Genomic DNA, 22,458 nt, shown 5'->3' with positions numbered 1-22,458 from the left:
GGAGTATATCTAATCCTCAGACAAGAGGTTAATTCTGAGGATACTCAAATCTCTGACACAAAGGTGGATAATCTGGTTATCAATCCAGAATGCTGCATCTCTATTTCTGATGTTGAGGAAAGCCTATTCATATGTCTAGGACTGGGCGCCTTTTCATTGGCTGTGTACATGGTCATCTATTATGAAGAACATCCGCCTATCAACCCTCAGGATGATTCTTTGGTAGGAAGCTCATTGTATGTTACGTTCATGCATTCTCACGATCACTACAAGAAAGATGACTTCAAGTTTTGCTCTCATCATTTCCAAGATCTTTTGATACCTGAATTCCTTGGCCTTCGCTTTGTCATTTTACTTTTTCAAGAGATCTCCAACCAGGGGCGGACTGACAAGTCGGGCAAATCGGCCCTTGCCCGAGGGCCCCTGCCTCTTAAGGGGCCCCATGCATCTAACTACAGCAGGATTTTTTAAAAATATATATATATATATATATATTTAATTTTAAATTTAATAATATATATTTTTTTTGTGACTTTGCTTTTAGTACTGGGAGGGGGGGTCGGCCGGGTGGGGATCGGGCCGTGGGGGCCATCTCACATTGTGGCTCCTGCTCAGCTGAGCTCCACCCACCCACATGCTGGTCATGCACATACAATTTTAACTGCGCAGTTAGAGGCGGCACTGCAGCAGTACTTGTGTGTGTATCCACGTGTGGTGAAGCTGAAGCCGGAGGACTGAGTCAGACGAGGCTGCGACTCCGCGAGAGAAGGAGCCACCACCCGCCGGAGGTAATGGTAAGCTGGGAAGCCCAGCCCACACACTAGTGCTTTTGGCCTGAATGCATTAGAAGAGGGCTGGTCTGGATGGAGCAGCCGGCAGCTAACCCTAAGACGGTAGAGGAGAGCTAAGCAGCAGGGAGGCTGTCTGACTAAATTTATATTTTTTAACCCAACTCCTCCAGTACAATAGGTGTTGTACTATAGCATAACTATAAGTAATTATACAGGTAACTATAGCATAGGAACATAAAGTGGCCAGTGGCACTAAAAAATAAAAAATAAAGTAATAATCTTTCATGGATCAAACGGAAACTTTTCTGTGAGAACATTAGCCAACTTCCTTGTTAGGCAACAGCACATCAGCTCTAAAGGGATACAATTTTATATGCAGTCTGCAGAACAAGATAAATTCACGTTCTATAGTAAATACACACATCTAGGAAACATTGCAAATTGTAAAACATTTTTCTTTTGTATTTTATTTTTGCGTCATTGATTAGAAAGGTACTATGCATGTTAATATAATACAGACAATAACAAACAAATATAAAACACATATATCTGAAAAAGGAGACCCCTAGTCAGCTGCCTGCTGAAGTGTAACAGAGGAATCACTTTCATCTCAGGGAATATATCAGCTGTATAACTGGCTAAATTGCAATCTGCCTCAGTCACTGTCTGTGTAATCTTCCACTGGGAGAATTCAATAATTGTCCACAGTCTTTTATCTACCCAAAATGCCAAGTTTTCTGCTGTTTTCTTCTAATTTGCCCAGAATGCAGGTCTCTTCATTGTTTGCAAGTTTAATGGGGCAGGACCAGATTTCTAGTTGTTGCCCAGCTAGAAGCAAGTTGGTATTCATGACACTTTTTTTATTCTGCCTGACATGATGTGCAGCTTCCACCAATTGCAACAGCATTTATCAGTTTTTGTTACTATATTGTGCAAGGGAAACCCAAATAACCTTACTATAACCTGACATTTTTTTTCACAAGCAGTTTTGGGTTTCTGTATGTTTAGTGTGTAACATTCAGTTTGAGCTAATGAGCTTATATAGCCCATTTGATGTAAAATTATTGTGATTTTCATTAACTTAAATATAAGAACATTTTGGTACTTTATTTATTTATGTGATTAAATGACTCTTGCTGGTGTGTAGATAAGACAATGGATACTGCTTTTAGATGTTAAATATATCAGTCAGTGTGTGTATCTCTGTGCATGTATGTATGTGTGTGTGTGTGTGTGTGTGTATCTCTGCATGTATGTGTGTGTCTCTGTGTATGTGTATCTCTGTGTATGTATGTATGTGTGTATCTCTGTGTGTATCTCTGCATGTATGTGTGTGTCTCTGTGTGTATGTGTGTATCTCTGCATGTATGTGTGTGTCTCTGTGTGTATGTGTATCTCTGTGTATGTATGTATGTGTGTGTCTCTGTGTGTATGTGTATCTCTGTGTATGTATGTATGTGTGTATCTCTGTGTATGTATGTATGTGTGTATCTCTGTGTATGTATGTATGTATGTGTGTATCTCTGTGTATGTATGTTTGTATATTTCTTTGTATGCATGTGTTTATCTTTGTACGAGTGTGTATCTGCATTTATGTATGTGTATCTCTGTATTTATGTGTGTATGTGTATCTCTAAGTAGGTGTATGTGTATCTGTGTTTATGTATGTGTGTGTATCTCTAAGTGTGTTTGTGGGTCTGTGTATGTGTCCCTTTCATCTGCTATCTTCTGTAATAACCTTACACAATAACGCCAGTACATCCCCTAACACCAAAGGTCCTCATAGGACCCAAAAACCTTAGAAATACAGCTTCTGTCCTCAAGATCTACCCTTAAAACACCCACTCAAAATAAAAAAAAATAGATGAGATGAAATGTTAGGGATAGTGTGGCAGTGGTGGGTCCTAGGAGATCAGTGGATCACCTTATAGTAGGTATAACAATGATACCTATATAAATTATATACCAGAACTTATTACAAGCACAAGTTGTTTTGTTTTCTGTGACTACAGAATGGATAACAGCCCCCCAATTTAATTCTGTTGGAAACTATTCTAAAGAATGAAGCTTTCCTGTTTTGTGCATACATTGTAACCTTCCTCTGTCTGTCTGTCTCTCCCTCCATCTGTCCCTCCCTCCCCCCATCTGTCTATCCCTCCCTCCCTCCATCTGTCTCTCCCTTCCTCTGTCTCTCTCTCTCTCTCTCTCTCTCTCTCCCTTCCTCTTTCTCTCTCTCTCTCTCTCCCTTCCTCTGTCTCTCTCTCTCCCTTCCTCTGTCTCCCTCTCTCTCCCTTCCTCTGTCTCTCTCTCTCTCCCTTCCTCTGTCTCTCTCTCTCCCTCCCTTCCTCTGTCTCTCTCTCCCTCCCTTCATCTCTCTCTCCCTCCCTTCCTCTCTCTCTCTCTCTCCCTCCCTTCCTCTCCCTATCCCTCCATTCCTCTCTCTCTACCTCCATTCCTCTCTCTCTCTCACCCTTCCTCTGTCTCTCTCCCCCTTCCTCTGTCTCCCTCCCTCTCTCTCCCTCCCTCTGTATCTATCCCTCCCTTCTTCTGTTTCTCTCCCCCCCTTCCTCTCTCCCCCCCTCTGTCTCTCCCTCCCTCTGTCTCTCTCCCTCCCTTCCTTTGTTTCTCCTTCCCTTCCTCTGTCTCCCTCCCTTCCTCCGTCTCTCCCTCCCTCTGTCTCTCCCTCGCTTCCTCTGTCTCCCTCCCTTCCTCTGTCTCTCTCTCTGCCTTCCTCTCTCTCTCTCTCTCTCTCTCTCTCTCTCTCTCCCTGTCTCTTTCTCCCTTCCTCTGTCTTTCTCTTTCCCTTCCTCTGTCTTTCGCTCCTTTCCTCTGTCTCTCTATCTCCCTTCCTCTGTCTCTCTCCCTCCCTTCCTCTGTCTCTCTCCCTCCCTTCCTCTGTCTCTCTCTTTCCCCTCCTCTGTCTCTCTCTCCCTTCCTCTGTCTCTCTCTCTCCCTTCCTCTCTCTCCCTCTGTCTCTTTCTCCCTTCCTCTGTCTTTCGCTCCCTTCCTCTGTCTCTCTCTCTCTCCCTTCCTCTTTCTCTCTCTCTCCCTTCCTCTGTCTCTCTCTCTCCCTTCCTCTGTCTCTCTCTCTCCCTTCCTCTGTCTCTCTCTCTCCCTTCCTCTGTCTCTCTCTCTCCCTTCCTCTGTCTCTCTCTCTCTCCCTTCCTCTGTCTCTCTCCCTTCCTCTGTCTCTCTCTCTCCCTTCCTCTGTCTCTCTCCCTTCCTCTGTCTCTCTCTCTTCCTTCCTCTGTCTCTCTCTCCCTTCCTCTGTCTCTCTCCCCCTTCCTTCCTCCGTGTCTCTCTCTTTCTCCATCCCTTTCTCTTTCTCCATCCCTTTCTCTGTCTCTTTCTCTTTCCTTCCCTTTCCCTGTCAGCATTTAGCGATGTTGGGCAGACATGATTAACTAAAGCGAATCATGTCCACTCGACATTTGATATTTCGACCCCAATGTCCCACCTAACAGCACGACCTTAGCCCCAATGTTAATCCCATGATGTACTAATTTCAGTAATTTTACCTCTTTAGCTGCCAGTAACAAGTAAACAGAAGTGATTTCAAACCCATGTCTGCCCCTCACTACTTTCTGCTCCCTTCTGTAGTGCATATAGGCAGGGGGATTTTTTTTGCATAAGCACTTGTTAATTTACAATATTTAGTTCTTATTAAAAATATTTAAGGAAAAAATTGTCTCTTTATTTGGCAATTAAAAACATGGTGGGGGAGGGGAATATGAGGTAGGAGGGGCAAGGGAGGTGGGCACAGAGGATGGGAGGGGCAATAGTGTAGAGGAGGGGCGGAGGAGGTAGGTAGGTAGGTGGAGCAAAGAGGAGGTGGGGGGCCCTGCCCCACTTTTGCCCGGGGGCCCTGGTTGGTCTCAGTCCGCCCCTGTCTCCAACCCTCCTTTCTTGATTTCGGATTGGACTCATTACCTCCATACATCTACTACCGGCTCTCCATATCATTTTTGTTCTCTCTCCATTTGGATTGGGTTGGGCGCCCGGAGGTCGCCTTTAAGGAGGGGGTTCTGTAACATATCTCAGCCTAATATCACTGTCCCTTTAAGACTGCCTTCCCTGCTTCTGACAATCATGCTGGTTTGGGCAGTATTTGCATTCAGCTTGCCTGCCTGATTAATCATTCATGCACCTGATTTCCTCAGCCTCTTTTTAAGTCTTCTCAGGCCTAATGTGCTTTGCATTAACTTTGAAGTTGTGATCCTGAACAGAGGTCTGTGACTGTTTCCTGCATGAATTCAACCAAGTTATTCAAGCTACAGCCTTTCCTATGCTTAAAATCATCAAATCGCAAGTATCCAAATAATTCCATTTTTGTTACCTGGACACTGCTACTTAAACTCTGAACTTTATTATAAATCAAGTATACTTTTGGTTATCATCACTCTCTAATTATAACAACAGCATCTTACTCAGAACTGTATAACTATTCTCTGCAACAACTTGTCATAGCTGAAATATCCTTCTACAAATATGTGAACATATTCAGAACTCTGCATCTATGTGTTCAGTTAAAAGCTTTCATGTGATTCTCCAATATATGCACAAACAGTAATTGATGCCTTAAACTTTCAACTTGACTAAACCTGTGCTGCTCTGCTTATTACTGACATACAGCTATATATAATATTATGTACTCTGAACCTGCAACAAACCTTAGTTTGCATATATATTCACAAACAGTAATTAATGCATAAAAGTTGCAACATGTCTATCACCTGTGCTGCTCTGCTTAATTCTGACATACAGCTCTATATAATATTATGTACTGTGAACATGCAACAAACCTTAGTTTGCATCTAAGTGTCAATCTTCTACCAGTTTACTCTAAAGCCTGAACATTCCACATTGCTATATTTTTCTCTCATTAAATCCTGCAGCTACTCCTATTAAGTAACTATAAGTCACAGTGAAGTCAGAACATATTGTATACAAATGTTGCACTCTCCATTTATTCTACAATAACTTCTAGCAACTATGAATCACAGAATATCATCTATCCACGTCCAGGATACTCTTCCCCGGGTCAGGGGTCGGTGTCTTCAAATCCCTACCACTGCCCCGAGGGTCTGTGTCCTGAGCGCATGTACACCGGATCATGACAATCACACAGATCACACCACTATATAGGTGATCTGGCAAGGCGCTTTCGAGTGTGAATTTTTACAATGTTTTGGCTCCCACATAAAAGACTGCTCTAAATGTTCACACGTAAGTGTTTCTATACACTCTCGTTACAAGGTGGATCATAAAATTTTGTACAAGCACTACATTAACTTTCGTTTAGCAACAAAGTTGCAAGTCAATCAGCTGTAACAACGAAAAGTATCAATTAAAATTTAATCATTACATCATCCATACCCTAACATCAACTTTATTTCAAATTGGATCTTTTATGGACAATATTACTGTTTCAATATTATGAACATTGGGAGCTAACATTTAGATGAATTTTTGAGAATTTTATGTATTTTTACATAGGTTTTTTATATCCATTTTTTTTTCCATTTTTTCTTAGGGTGGTATTCTAGCAAGATTATAATATATTTTTTCCTTTTAAATATGAATTGTCTACGCTATAAGTAAGTTATATTAATTTAATTCTATTAGGGAGACGTCCCTTGCGTTTTCATTGTGAATCATTGTAGTAATAAACTTTTTTATTCCTTGCATTTTGTTGATTAATTTTTATACCATATTATTTACAGATTAAGTGTGTTGATTTTCATAGCTATCAGCGCCATCTCAATCTCGTATTCTTTGTTTTTTATTGTGGCCATTTTGGAGAGGTGGTCGGGGAGTGGCTTGGAAATTCTTTAGACTTTTTAGTGCTGTATATTTTTTTATTTTTTTATTTACCTTTTTTCAATAGATCAGGTAGCCTTTTCAGGGGCTGGCCAGGAAACCCCCTATATTTTACAACAGTCAATAAACTTTAAGTACTTTTGGCTGACTTTAGAGAACACAATATAATTTCAAATAGACAGACAGGCAATCTCTTACTTGCATTGTGAGAAACAGTTTGATACCAAATATGACATGGTTGTCATATTTACCTTCATCTAATGTCATAACATGTTTTAACCACATATCTACCTTATACCCATGTCCCTTTATTGACCATATTTCTGTGAGGAGGTACTGTTCTGTGTCTCTAAAAATCGACACTTTTACAGCCTGAATGCACCAATGCCTATATGATAACATTTATTCAAGTGGAACTCTGAAACAATTTATAATGGGGTCTGGTTTTATCACAAAAAAACAAACATAAACACAGGACACAGTTCTCTTTGAAAAAACATTTTTTTTTTAGCTCACAGGCTAAAGAGAATTAACCCCTTAGCAGCTAAATCATGAGGTATTCGTGACAGTCTTGGAATGGCCTAGACAAAGCCCAGACCTCAATCCAATTGAGAATCTGTTGTTTGACCTAAAGATTGCTGTACACCAGCGGAACCCATCCAACTTGAAGAAGCTGGAGTAGTTTTGCCTTGAATAATGGGCAAAAATCCCATTGGCTAGATGTGCCAAGCTTATAGAGACATACCCCAAGAGACTTGCAGCTATAAATTCTGTAAAAGGTGTCTCTCGAAAGTACTTACTTTGGGGGGGGGGGGGGGGGGAATAGTTAAGCACGCTCAAGTTTTCTTTTTTTTAGTGTCTTATTTCTTGTTTGTTTCACAATAAAAAATATTTAGCATCTTCAAAGTAGTAGGCATCTTGTGTAAATCAAATGATACAAACCCCCAGAATTCCATTCTAACTTCAGGTTGTAATGCAACAAAATAGGGAAAATGCAAAGGGGGGTGAATACTTTTGCTAGGCACTATAAGTCATCTATGGTAGAATTCTGCTGTCAAAAAATTAGTTTGAGATTCCACAGGTTAAAGAGCTAAGGCTAGTAGAAATCTGGAGAAAAGCCTAGTTGATTCATAAGTTTTGAGAAATGAAAAGTTGTAATATAAGCATAACAAATAAAAAGAATGTACAGTATTTAAATGGACAGTCTAGTCAAAATTAAACTTTCATCATTCAGATAGGGCATGCCATTTTAAACAACTTTCCCATTTACTTTTAACATCAAATTTGCTTTGTTCTCTTGGTATTCTTAGTTAAAAGCTAAACCTAGATAGGCTCATATGCTTATTTCTAAGCCTTTGCAAGCATTTGACAGTTTTTCACAGCTAGAGGGTGTTAGTTCATGTGTGCCATATAGATACATTGTGCTCACGCCCGTGGAGTTACTTATAAGGGGGCACTGATTGGCTAAAATGCAACTCTGTCAAAAGAACTGAAATAAGGGGGCAGTCTGCAGAGGCTTAGATACAAGGTAATCACAGAGGTAAAAAGTATATTAATATAACCGTGTTGGTTATGCAATACTGGGGAATGGGTAATGTGATGTCCTCAATCAAGCCTAACTACCACTGGTCATCATAGACACAAGTGACACAGTCATTATTCCATTGGATCAGGAGGACAGATTTAATTACTGTTCTTCCAACTCTTGTGATGCAGGTGCAAAGAAGCACTAGATAGTACACTTTGATACCACCTGAAATGGTTAAATGTTACTGTACCCAAAATTCTCTCACACTTCCCAAACAGGTCCTTGAGTCTCCGTTCATGAAGTTCAGTTACTTCCTCGCTTTTGACATAGATGTATGTAACCTCCTTAATCTTCTCATTGACAAAGAAGAACATATCTTCAGGGGTTAGGATTTGACCCTCTGTTGTCCTCTCCAAACTGTCTTTTGTTGTTACTGCTTAGTTGTTCCTCCCACCCCATAACATGCATTTTTGCAATGGGACGTTGTGAAGAAGTTCCAATCAGATTTTATACTAAAGTCCTTCTCATGGTTGCACCGATTAACAAAATTCTTCTTGTTTTATATTGGCTCGCAAATCCATCAGAAAAATATATAATCTTTTCTGTCCCGATGGGAGTCTCAGTGATGTGCTCTAAGAGCTTCTTTTAAAATGTATGAACTTCAACTCTGTTGTGTTCTAAACTCTGTTTTCTCAACAGCCAGGCCGTGGCCCAGTACCGGGCTGTGACAGCCCTGCTGGTGGGCTGCGACCTGTCATGTCCCCACTCCACACCGGGGCAGACTGAGACCAATCAAGACCCTGGGCAAAACTTAGGTAAGGGAACCCACTGTCTCAAACTGACCCAAAATGTATGCAAATACATTTGGTAGCCTCCCTGCCCTGTCCCCACCAGGCCCCCTCTAGAGCCAGGCCCCCCAACATCAAGAACTCGAGACAGGGCCTCAACCTCCAGGGCTAGACCCCACACTCCATGGCCCTTACAGTGACAGACACCCCGACAGGACAGCCCACTCCAGGGTTTCCCGAGTAAAAAACCCTCATCCAGGCAGAAGACATCCACTCGGGTGCCAGGGCCCCCACTTAGCCCACACTTAACTGCTTACTTATTGATAGGGCAACTGAAAACCCATGCTTAAGCAAGACACCAGTAGCCATGGAGATGCCATTTGTGGGCCCCACTACTTGCTGGTCCCTCAGTCCAGGTCCTATTAGCCTTTTATTTCCTTTTCTGATTGCTCTGGATTGCAGCCGTTGCTTCAAAGGCTGATTTGAGTGCAGCACCTGGGCAGGTTCCTAGTGCTCACTCGTGAACATAACTGTAAAGAGGGTTTTATCCAGAATACAATGTAGGGAAAATTGTAGACAATAAGGCAATAATCGTAGCTAGGCAAGCAGTGTACTTATAAAACTTCACATTTATTATAGGCAATTTAAAAACTCACAGTACACCATAGCTTGATACAGAGGAGTGTAGGTAAACACAACGCCGGTGTCTACGTCAGCTGACGCATTTCATGCCACTCTGGCGCTTTCTCAAAGTTTTATAAGTACACAGCTTGCCTAGCTATGATTGTTGCCTTATTGTCTACAATTTTTCCAGTATTGTATTCTGGATAAAACCCTCTTTACAGTTACAGTATATATATATATATACACAAAATCCAATATTTGCACTCTCTGGATTTAAACCACAGCAACTTTAATGTGTGACGTTTCGAGGCATTCACCCCTTCCTCAGACAACCATAAAGTGAACAAAACAGTGCTTACATACTTAAATAGGCTCCTCCTACTTCCTCCACAACCAATCACAAAGTTGATACTAATTAAATGCAATTCAGATGATAATGTACACAAAAAACATCATGTAAATACAAATACAACAATATCAGGATATGCGTTATATATCTTAAGTGCTTATTTAGTCATACACTTATTATGAAAAACCAAAGTGCATATAGTGTATATATCCAGTGACAAGATATTCTAAACTTTAGAACCCTAAAACAACGGAGACTAATAAATGAAAATACCTAGGTCTCTTATAACGAACAATCCTAATACTCACAGCACTATAGTTACAAAAACTCCCTAACCCTAACCCTGTCACACATCCTTGTCTTAGCCACCTTTACCACCATTAGATGATCACCTCGTAGTACCATCCTGTCAAAACGCTATAAGGGGCGTGTCCAGTGATGTCATATATGCCATCGGAATGGGTCAATCACCAGGTACACTATACGATCAGATGTTAGGCTACATTCCCCATCTCTCAGCTGGTCCTAGCTTATCCCCCACAGGCTAACACTGACAGCTATCATGTGCCAAATCAACTATACAGTACTAGGATTAAAGCACCCGTGTGAGATTAAATCTTACCAATTATAAAGGGGAAAAGGGGCTGGGATCAAAAACAGGTAGAAAACAAACCAACTGTCAAACTTCCCTTCTCTTGGATAACGCTGCCAATATACATATACATAAAAGGCAACCATAAAGCGACAGGACTTAAATATTTGGTCAAAAAAATATGGCCAAAAATATGGCCAGCAGTGAGGACCTTACATAACAAAACCTTAAAATTACTCTAAGGTGGAAAAACCTATTACCACTTCACATATTTACTATGGACATAACACAGCACGGAATCACAATACATACCATTGCAGGACTAGAATAGACCTATATCACTTATTGGCTATAACTTACCGCCCCATGTCTTCATAGAGTATGGTAGAAAGCTTTCCATGTTAACATGTTTCCCCTTTACAGGAAGCAATGCCAGTCCACACTAGTGTTCAGACCTCCTGGATGTACAGTCCCCAGGGTAAAGATCCATTTCGTCTCCAACTGTAAGAGCTTCTTCTTCCTGTCCCCACCTCTTCCCGGGGGTACATGATCGATTAATATGATGCATAGATCTTTCACTGTATGATTCATCTCCAGAAAGTATCTTGCCACTGATTGGTCCATTTTCCTTTTCTCCAAAGCCATTCTTTTCTTAATATCATCGTCCATTTTACCCACATAGTACTTCCCATAAATACAGTTGAGAAAGTACACCACATACTTAGTTAAACAGGTTAAGTGAAATTTGATCTTATATCTCTGGTTAGAGTGTGGATGATGAAAAGAGCTGCTTTAGATGATTGAATTACAAGTGATACAGCTGATGCACTTGAAACATCCCGGTTTACAGGTCTTTAACCATGACTCCTTGGTATATGCATGTGCAGCACCTGTTATCATCAAAAGATCTTGCAGATTGCAACCTCTTTTATACTACAAGGTCATCATCTAATGGTGGTAGAGGTGGCTAAGATAAGGATCTGTGACAGGGTTATACCCATTTGTTGTCTCTGATGAAGCGCTACTAGGGGGCACGAAACGCGTCAGTCTTCACCCCATGTTCGTACATGTTTGCCCTTTGTGAAGAATAAAGTCTTGTTTGAAATTTTACTGCTGTGCTGCCAGACATTTTTTACTTTATACCCACTTGTTGGTCCCTGTAGTAACACAGTAGTGATGCACACATAGTATATTCTTTGTTATGCCATGGGGAGTGGATCCTGGTAAGTGATTGTAGTGATGCCCAGTGATTGGCTGACACTGAAGACACACAGTATGACAAGGGTGTACATGCCTCAACCTTCTCTCAGCTTTGGTTGTACTTCACCACGCTGCAAATGTTTGGTAATGGTGGTGCATTGAACTTATTTTATAACAATCTATGGATTTGATGCTTTATATGTTTAGGGAGCTTTTGTAACTATAATGCTGTGAGTATTAGGATTGATCATTATGAGAGACCTAGGTATTAGCATTTATTAGTCTCCGTTGTTTTAGGGTTCTATAGTTTAGAATATCTTGCCACTGGATATATACACTATATTCACTTTGGTTCTTTTTATAATAAGAGTATGACTAAATAACCTGATATTGTTGTATTTGTATTTACATTATGTTTTTGTGTACATTATTACCTGAATTGCATTTAATTAGTATCAACTGTGATACCTTTGTGATTGGTTGTGGATGAAGTAGGAGGAGCCTGTTTAAGTATGTAAGCACTGTTTTGTTCACTTTATGGTTGTCTGAGGAAGGGGTGAATGTCCAGAAACGTCACACATTAAAGTTGCTGTGGTTTAAATCCAGAGAGTGCAATTATTGGATTTTGTATACTGTGGTATTTTGCACCCTGGTATTTGTCTTTCCAGCGAGTGGGAGTGCGCTTTTAACCAAATTCGTATATATATATATATATATATATATATATATATATATATATATATATATATATATATATATATATATATATATATATATAATTTACCGGGCCTTGAGGTTACTTTGGTTGAGAACCACTGTTCTAGACGATGATGCAGTGATGACGCTGGACTTCATCCTGAACGATAAATGAATCATTTTCCGAAAAGTCACAGAGGACAACACTGAGTAAGGTTTTCCTTTCTGTCTTTAAGGAACTGAGGCTGAACCTTAGCAATACAATGGTGTGCCTTTAAAGCATTGAGTTTCTCAGCAAGAAAACAGAAAATTCATCCCTAGGGAGAACGACATTGATTATATTTGCTCTGTCAGTCAGTAAGCTATTGTATGTCAATCATAAACATAATTACTGTAAAATACTGTTAATTTTTTTTTTTTAAATTGAGGTTTAATTCAAAGCATGTGATAAAGCACTTGGTAAAGTATATCTGCTCTTCAGGAATCTTGATGTAAAAGTCCTTAAAAAAGGGAAAGAACAAGCAACAGATAGTTAAGTCCTGTATCGAACAGTTAAGAATATAAGTGGGATAGGTCTACTCACACTCGGTAGAGCTATAGCTTAGCTCCCAGTAAAATGGCTCATGTATAAATATAGATGGATCAGGGCCGGGACATCAAGCTTGATAAAAGCGGTTTATTAACTCACAAATCACTCAGGTAAGAAAGGAAACATAAGAACAGAATCACACAGCCAACCGTTAAATCGCCAAACCCAGTGTTCACAAAAGGCTTCACGGTTTGCAAATTTAGAGCCCCAGCCCTCCTCGTGACATTAGAGTCCCAACAGTCCAAAGCAATCCAACTCACGTTTCAATGGTCACCGCTGGCTTTTTCCAGGATATCATGTCTTTTATAATCCAGGATTTCTTCTCATTCGTCCTTTCGGATCCTCCTTCTGTTAACTCTTTTATCTCCAAAATGTTCAGCATATATAGTCCGGAATTATAAGAAAAGTGCCATAGTAATGAATAACATATTATACATAAGCCATCATATAGTTAAAAATACATTATACTAAAACATACATACAATTTATTAACGTATATAAAATTTTACAAACATAAGCAACTGTTTAAAACATAAAAAACTATTATTTAAAAAAAATTAAAAAGTGTGGTTCTACATTGGGATCGTACTCAAAGCAAAAATATATAAAAATCTGTCTATACAACTACATAATTGTAAAAATAAAGCATCAATTTATATTATAGCAAACCAAAAATGTGTATAGTATACTATATACATTTTTGGTTTGGTACTATACTACACAAATTTTTGGTTTAGTATAATAGAAATGGATGCTATATTTTTACAATTATGTAGTTGTGTACATATATAGTTTTAGGACTAATATATGAGACCTAGTTATATGTTTAGCACACTGGTCTTAGAAGATTTTTTTACATATTTTTGCTTTTAGTTCGATCCCAATGTAGAACCACACTTTTTAGTTTTTTAAAATAATAGTTTTTATGTTTTAAACAGTTGCGTATGTTTGATAAATTTTATATACGTTAATAAATTGTATGTATGTTTTATTATAATGTATTTTTACCGATATGATGGCATATGTATAATATGTTATTCATTACTATGGCACTTTTTCTAATAATTACGGACTATATATGCTGAACATTTTGGAGATAAAATATTTAACAGAAGGAGGTTCTGAAAGGACAGGATTATAAAAGAGCCTAAGAGGGATTACATGATATCTTTGAAAAAGCTGGCAGTGACCGGTGAAACGCGCGTTGTATTTCATAGGACTGTTGGGACTCTGATGTCACAAAGAGGATTGGGACTCTGAATTTAAACACTGTGAAGCCTTCTGTGAATGCAGTGTTTGGCGAATTAACGGTCGACTGTGTGATTCTGTTCTTATGTTTCTTTCTAAATCAAGTGATTTGTGAAGTAATAAACCGCTTTTATCAAGCTTGATGTCCTCTGATCCATCTATACTTTATACATGAGCCATTTTACTGAGAGCTAAGTTATAGCTCTACTGAATTTAAGTAGACCTATTCCACTTATATTTTTAACTGTTCCATACAGGACATCACTATCTGTTGCTTGTTCTTTCCCTTTTTTAACACCCCTCTTTAATTGACCTGTTTCCCTGGGGTATACTCGCTCACTGATTTCTGCCATAGATGTGCGCAAACTGCTTCCCTCAGGTAACGGCAACTGCATTACCTCATCATCGAATTTTCAAATCCCTGTGACAAACATGCTCAAGCTTCTCTACACAGACCCCAGCACCATTGACGCTCCTCCAACCTGTTGTATAATATGCAGCTGTTTAGATTTAGGAGTCAATTTCCCTCTCATTTCCACCTGCTTCTGCTTAATCCGTGTGACATACCCAGCAGCTGCAGGCAGGGAACTGATTATCTTAGAGGCCCAATTGTACCTTTCTCTCATACATGTGCTTTGTGGCTTCCACAGTCTGCCCAGATGGTGCCTACTCTGGACCCCCCACAGCAGTCATCCCCAGGACATCCATTACCAGGTCGTCTAGATCGATTCTAGGTGCAAACTCTGACCTGTTAATAATTTCTGGCACAAGACTGGGATGCTGTAAATCTGTTGCAGTAATCAGTGGATATTGCAAATCATCACAACAGCTTCTGGTAATGCGACCTAGCAGGATCATTGCCCAGACATACCTCCCACACTATTAATTTTTATTATTTGTTATGCTTATATTACATCTGTTCATTTATCAAAATGCATGCATAAAGTAAGCTTTTCCCCAGATTTCTACTAGCCCTGGATCTGTAACCAGTGGAATCTCAAACTCAAAATTTTTACCTCAGAATGCTACCATAGATGACTTATAAATGTGAAAAGTCAGATTCCTATCTGGTCCTCCACCAGAGATACTCAACCTAAAAATGGGGGGATATGTTAAAAGATTATAGTTTATTGTCCTTCAAAAAATAAAAAAAATAAGAGAAGTATTAAACCTGAAATGTTCTCTATGCACACTATTTTTACCTAGCTACCCCCTAAAAAAAATCAAGTCAGACTTGAATCCTTCCAATTATAAATTTACCCTAAAAATGGAACTTTCAACAATCTTCATCATTACATTAGGACTTAGGGTTTAGTTGTAGTAACAAGAATTTGCTACATGTTTATATATGTAAATACACATTGGAATGTGCATTAGAGATCAGTTTTTATTCCAAGAAGCAATGACCATCCTGAGCTGAGATATTGAGGTTTCCATGAACAGCTGTATAACCAAAATTTGTTGTGCGTCATGACACAAAGATGGCCCCTGTTGTTAAACTAAGTAAAATAAAAATAAAAAACTGGTTTTGAAATAACAATACGTAAAGGTAATCACTTGAATAAATTAGGAACATTTAAAATGGTCAAGCAAACTATGTTGGACCACTTGAGATGGATTAATTCTTATATATACATCTAAAATAGTGTCAGTGGCCATTTCAGAGTGTATTACACATGAACAAGATAAAATAATTATTCAAAATCATCTTGTAATATATACAATTTGAATGTGTCCATTTTGTTGCTGAAGTAACGTGCAAAACCAATGGTCAAGAGAATTGTGATCGCCAAAACCATTGCTGTACATGCATTACATAGGCGATTTTCCCGCTATATGCTGGTATCCAATCTGAACTTTTCACAATGGGAATCGACCCTTATACCCAAATATGAATGTCAATATTTTGAATTTTCCATCCTAGCTAAGGGAAAAATCTGAAATACTTAAAATACAGGGAGTGCAGAATTATTAGGCAAGTTGTATTTTTGAGGATTGATTTTATTATTGAACAACAACCATGTTCTCAATGAACCCAAAAAAATCATTAATATCAAAGCTGAATAGTTTTGGAAGTAGTTTTTAGTTTGTTTTTAGTTATAGCTATTTTAGGGGTATATCTGTGTGTGCAGGTGACTATTACTGTGCATAATTATTAGGCAACTTAACAAAAAACAAATATATACCCATTTCAATTATTTATTTTTACCAGTGAAACCAATATAACATCTCAATATTCACAAATATACATTTCTGACATTCAAAAACAAAACAAAAACAAATCAGTGACCAATATAGCCACCTTTCTTTGCAAGGATACTCAAAAGCCTGCCATCCATGGATTCTGTCAGTGTTTTGATCTGTTCACCATCAACATTGCGTGCAGCAGCAACCACAGCCTCCCAGACACTGTTCAGAGAGGTGTACTGTTTTCCCTCCTTGTAAATCTCACATTTGATGATGAACCACAGGTTCTCAATGGGGTTCAGATCAGGTGAACAAGGAGGCCATGTCATTAGATTTTCTTCTTTTATACCCTTTCTTGCCAGCCACGCTGTGGAGTACTTGGACGCATGTGATGGAGCATTGTCCTGCATGAAAATCATGTTTTTCTTGAAGGATGCAGACTTCTTCCTGTACCACTGCTTGAAGAAGGTGTCTTCCAGAAACTGGCAGTAGGACTGGGAGTTGAGCTTGACTCCATCCTCAACCCGAAAAGGCCCCACAAGCTCATCTTTGATGATACCAGCCCAAACCAGTACTCCACCTCCACCTTGCTGGTGTCTGAGTCGGACTGGAGCTCTCTGCCCTTTACCAATCCAGCCACGGGCCCATCCATCTGGCCCATCAAGACTCACTCTCATTTCATCAGTCCATAAAACCTTAGAAAATCAGTCTTGAGATATTTCTTGGCCCAGTCTTGACGTTTCAGCTTGTGTGTCTTGTTCAGTGGTGGTCGTCTTTCAGCCTTTCTTACCTTGGCCATGTCTCTGAGTATTGCACACCTTGTGCTTTTGGGCACTCCAGTGATGTTGCAGCTCTGAAATATGGCCAAACTGGTGGCAAGTGGCATCTTGGCAGCTGCACGCTTGACTTTTCTCAGTTCATGGGCAGTTATTTTGCGCCTTGGTTTTTCCACACGCTTCTTGCGACCCTGTTGACTATTTTGAATGAAACGCTTGATTGTTCGATGATCACGCTTCAGAAGCTTTGCAATTTTAAGAGTGCTGCATCCCTCTGCAAGATATCTCACTATTTTTGACTTTTCTGAGCCTGTCAAGTCCTTCTTTTGACCCATTTTGCCAAAGGAAAGGAAGTTGCCTAATAATTATGCACACCTGATATAGGGTGTTGATGTCATTAGACCACACCCCTTCTCATTACAGAGATGCACATCACCTAATATGCTTAATTGGTAGTAGGCTTTCGAGCCTATACAGCTTGGAGTAAGACAACATGCATAAAGAGGATGATGTGGTCAAAATACTAATTTGCCTAATAATTCTGCACTCCCTGTAATTATAAAAATGATAGCTTAGACTCTAATACTATGGGCAGATTTATTAAAGTGCGAGCGGACATTATACGATGTAGCGTATCATGTCCGCCACAAATCGATAAATGCCGACAGCATATGCTGTTGGCATTTATCATTGCACAAGCAGTTCTGGTGAACTGCTTCTGCAATGCCGTCCCCTGCAGATTCGCGGCCCATTGTCCATTAGCAGGGGGTGTCAATCAGCCCGATCGTATAGGATCAGGTGGATTGATGTCCGCAGCTTCAGAGCAGGCGGACAAGTTATGGAGCAACGGTATTTAGACCGCTGCTTCATAACTGCTGTTTCCGGCGAGCCTTAAAGGGACACTAAGCCCAATTTTTTTCTATTATGATTCAAATAGAGCATGCAATTTTAAGCAACTTTCTAATTTACTACTATTATCAATTGTTCTTTGCTCTCTTGCTATCTTTATTTAAAAAGCAGGAATGTGATGCATAGGAGCCGGCCCATTTTTGGTTGAGAACCTGGGTTATGCTTGCTTATTGATGGGTAAATGTAAGCCTCCAATAAGCAAGCGCTATCCATGGTGCTGAATCTAAAATGGGCTGGCTGCTAAGATTTACATTTCTGCTTTTAAAAAAAAGATAGCAAGAGAACGAAGAAAAATTGATAATAGGAGTAAATTAGAAAGTTGATTAAAATTGCATGCTCTATCTGAATCATGAAAGAAAAAATTTGGGTTCAGTGTCCCTTTAAGGCTCGCGTGGAAACAGGGGCATCAAGCTCCATTCTGCGCTTGATAATTCGGCCCCTAAGAATCAACATGAATCAACAAGCAAATGTTAATTTTGCGTAAAATTTAATTTATCTTTCAAAACACTTCTAATGCCCATATGCACAGCAAACATTCAAAATATGTTAACAAAACACATGCATGTGGGCAGTATTTTTTGTTTCAAATGAATCCACTGAGCCATTTGTCCATCCCTAGGCTGTGGTTATATTATCCTCTGTTGATATTATCATCTCATACAGAACTGCACATACAGAAGAACAGATTAAAACTGTTTTGAAAACGACTGAGCACTTTTTCCATTTGAGGCCTAATACATAAAACAGAGATGATGCCTTATGTTTATAAGCTCCTAATGTACCTTCATACTCAGCAGGACACACACACTGGTACCCATTAACCATATCTTTACAAGAGGCACCATTCTGGCATGGGGCTGAGGCACACTCATTATATTCCTCTTCACAGTACAATCCATGGTAACCTGCAATACAAGAAAAATATGTCATGATTTTAAGCAAAAAACAAACAAACAAAAACACAAAATAACAAATAACAAATTGAGCAGAATTCTTGTATGTTGATGCATTTGTTTGTTTTCCTAATATATGTAGCCAGAATAGGAAGTCCATCAGATATGACACTATGTAAATTCCCTTCTAATCCACTAGGTGCCGCCAGTCCTGCTCATGTCTGATGCCTGTAGACACAACATTATTCTTACCTTGCTCACAACACAACGTTTTTACAAAGAACAGTCTCTTATTATACACTAAATATTATAACGGGACTAAGTTATTCACTGCTAGTAAAGTAAGTAGGTCACAAAAGTGATATAAACTGCCTGTTTACAAATAAAATCATTCAAATGTCAGCTACTTCACATATATAATCAGATCGTCGCTGCTAATCCAACCCACTTAACATTCATATCATGAGCGAATCCTCAAACAGGCACAAAGACCTGAGCCTGCATGCGTACTGATGGTTTGTAACACATTCATAAATTCTGCTCTATAACTGCATGTGGAGGAATAAAGAGAGGCAAAATATTCTAGGGAAGAAAGAATATAATAAACTAGCCAGCAAATTGTATTTGTCATTTGCATTTGTTTGGATATACATTTTCTTGTCTGTCATATATACATACACATATACACACACACACACATATATAATAATAATAATAATGATTATAACGCACAACCTCGGATTTAACCGACTCGCGGCGCTGATAACAGATGTTATTATTACCCAACTCAATGGTACTCATTTTACCGACCTCGGAAGGATAAAAGGCTGAGTGGACCTCGCCGGGATCAAACCTGCAACCCTTAGGTTGCCACAGATTTCTGCAACAGTGCATTAGCACAAGGAGCGTGTGTGTGCGTGTGTGTTAAAAAATAACTAAAACTTATCACTTGCGCACTAAACCGACACTGCGTTAGACCTACAGTGTCCAACCCTAAGGTAGTTATGCATATTTTACATTCCAATGTTCTTCACATAGAAGATAATGTTCTTTTTATTTTTAAATTTATATGATTTTTTTAAAATATATATCTATACCTATTTATCTATATGAATATATACTGGTATAGATATATATAGAAATACATATTTAAAAATACTAAGAACACTGTAAATAACATTATAAAATATTAAAATTGAATAAAAGTGATTTATCATGTTTTAAGGAAAGGGCTCCACAGTGAATATATACAGTATATGTTTATACATGAGTATATATGCATGTATATACATATAAATACATACACATGTATATATGCACATATATATATATATATATATATACACCCATGAACATATTTAGACATATACATTATAGCCCTTTTCCATTCAAATACCTTGTCCTATACCTATTAACTCATATATATATTTTTATTAATATTTACATACAAACGGCTAGATTACGAGTTTTGCGTTAGAGGCTATGCGATGCTAACAAGCAGTTTTGTCTCACCGCTCACTTACCTGCAGCTCTGGTATTACGGGTTTTTACAAACCCAGCGTTAAAAGACAAGAAGTGAGCATTGAGCAAAATTTTGCTCCTTACCGCACTCCAATACCAGCGCTGCTTAAAGGGACACTGAACCCAATTTTTTTCTTTTGTGATTCAGATAGAGCATGCAATTTTAAGCAACTTTCTAATTTACTCCTATTATCAAATTTTCTTCATTCTCTTGGTATCTTTATTTGAAATGCAAGAATGTAAGTTTAGATGACGGCCCATTTTTGGCGAACAACCTGGGTTGTTCTTGATGATTGGTGGATAAATTCACCCACCAATAAACAAGTGCTGTCCAGGTTTTTCTAAACCAAAAAATAGATGAGATGACTTTTTTTCAAATAAAGATAGCAAGAGAACGAAGAAAAATTGATAATAGGAGTAAATTAGAAAGTTGCTTACATTTGCATGCTCTATCTGAATCACAAAAGAAAAAAATTGGGTTCAGTGTCCCTTTAAGTCAGGGGTGAGCTGGTCGTATGTGCTCATGCACGATTTCCCCATAGGAATGAGAAAAAGTCTAACACCTGCAAAAAAGCAGCGTAAAACTCACTAACGCAGCCCCATTGATTCCTATGGGGAAATAAAAGTTATGTTTACACCTAACACCTTAACATGAACCCCGAGCCTAAACAGCCCTAATCTTACACTTATTAACCCCTAATCTGCTGCCCCCGACATTGCAGACACCTGCATTATATTTATTAACCCCTAATCTGTCGCTCCGGACACCGCCGCCACCTACATTATAGTTATGAACCCCTAATCTGCTGCCCCCAACATCGCCGACACCTACATTATATTTATTAACCCCTAATCTTACGCCCCCAATGTCGCGGCAACCTACCTACACTTATTAACCCCTAATCTGCTGCCCCCAACGTCGCCGCCACTATAATAAACATATTAACCCCTAAACCGCCGCACTCCCGCCTCGCAAACATTAGTTAAATATTATAAACCCCTAATCTGCCGTCCCTAACATCGCCGCCACCTACCTACATTTATTAACCCCTAATCTGCAGCCCCCAATGTCGCCGCCACTATACTAAATGTATTAATCCCTAAACCTAAGTCTAACCCTAACACCCCCTAACTAAAATATAATTTAAATAAATCTAACTAAAAATTCCTATCATTAACTAAATAATTCCTATGTAAAACTAAATACTTACCTGTAAAATAAACCCTAAGATAGCTACAATATAACTAATAGTTACATTGTACCTATTTTAGGGTTTATTTTTATTTTACAGGCAAGTTGGTATTTATTTTAACTAGGTAGAATAGTTATTAAATAGTTATTAACTATTTAATAACTACCTAGCTAAAATAAATACAAAAGTACCTGTAAAATAAAACCTAACCTAAGTTACAATAATACTTAACATTATACTATAATTAAATACATGAACTAAATTAACAACAATTAAATAAATTAAATTAAATTATCTAAAGTACATAAAAAACAAAACACTAAATTACAGAAAATAATAAACAAATTACAAGATATTTAAACTAATTACACCTAATCTAATAGCCCTATCAAAATAAAAAAGCCCCCCCAAAATAAAAAAAAACCTAGCCTAAACTAAACTACCAATAGCCATTAAAAGGGCCTTTTGCGGGGCATTGGCCCAAAGTAATCAGCTCTTTTACCTGTAAAAAAAATACAAACAACCCCCCCCAACAGTAAAACCCACCACCCACACAACCAACCCCCCAAATAAAATACTATCTAAATAAACCTAAGCTCCCCATTGACCTGAAAAGGGCATTTGGATGGGCATTGCCCTTAAAAGGGCAGTTAGCTCTTTTGTGGCCCAAAGTCCCTAACCTAAAAATAAAACCCACCCAATACACCCTTAAAAAAACCTAACACTAACCCCCTGAAGATCGACTTACAGTTCT

The 22,458-nt window shown here is 38.8% G+C and overlaps 1 protein-coding gene across 1 annotated transcript in view; it reads right to left on the bottom strand.

Moving 5' to 3' along the window:
- DNER (delta/notch like EGF repeat containing) overlaps nucleotides 1-22,458 on the bottom strand; it is a 556,690-nt gene that overhangs the window by 129,164 nt on the left and 405,068 nt on the right. The window contains exon 9 of the mRNA XM_053709836.1: nucleotides 18,880-19,002. Within this exon, the coding sequence (XP_053565811.1) occupies nucleotides 18,880-19,002 (123 nt within the window). The remainder of the gene's footprint in view (nucleotides 1-18,879; nucleotides 19,003-22,458) is intronic.

Source organism: Bombina bombina, chromosome 4 (genome assembly GCF_027579735.1).
Source record: "Bombina bombina isolate aBomBom1 chromosome 4, aBomBom1.pri, whole genome shotgun sequence".
Lineage (NCBI taxonomy): Eukaryota > Metazoa > Chordata > Amphibia > Anura > Bombinatoridae > Bombina > Bombina bombina.
Note: the sequence above shows the minus strand (reverse complement) of the source record. Positions and strands in the feature narration are given on the sequence as shown.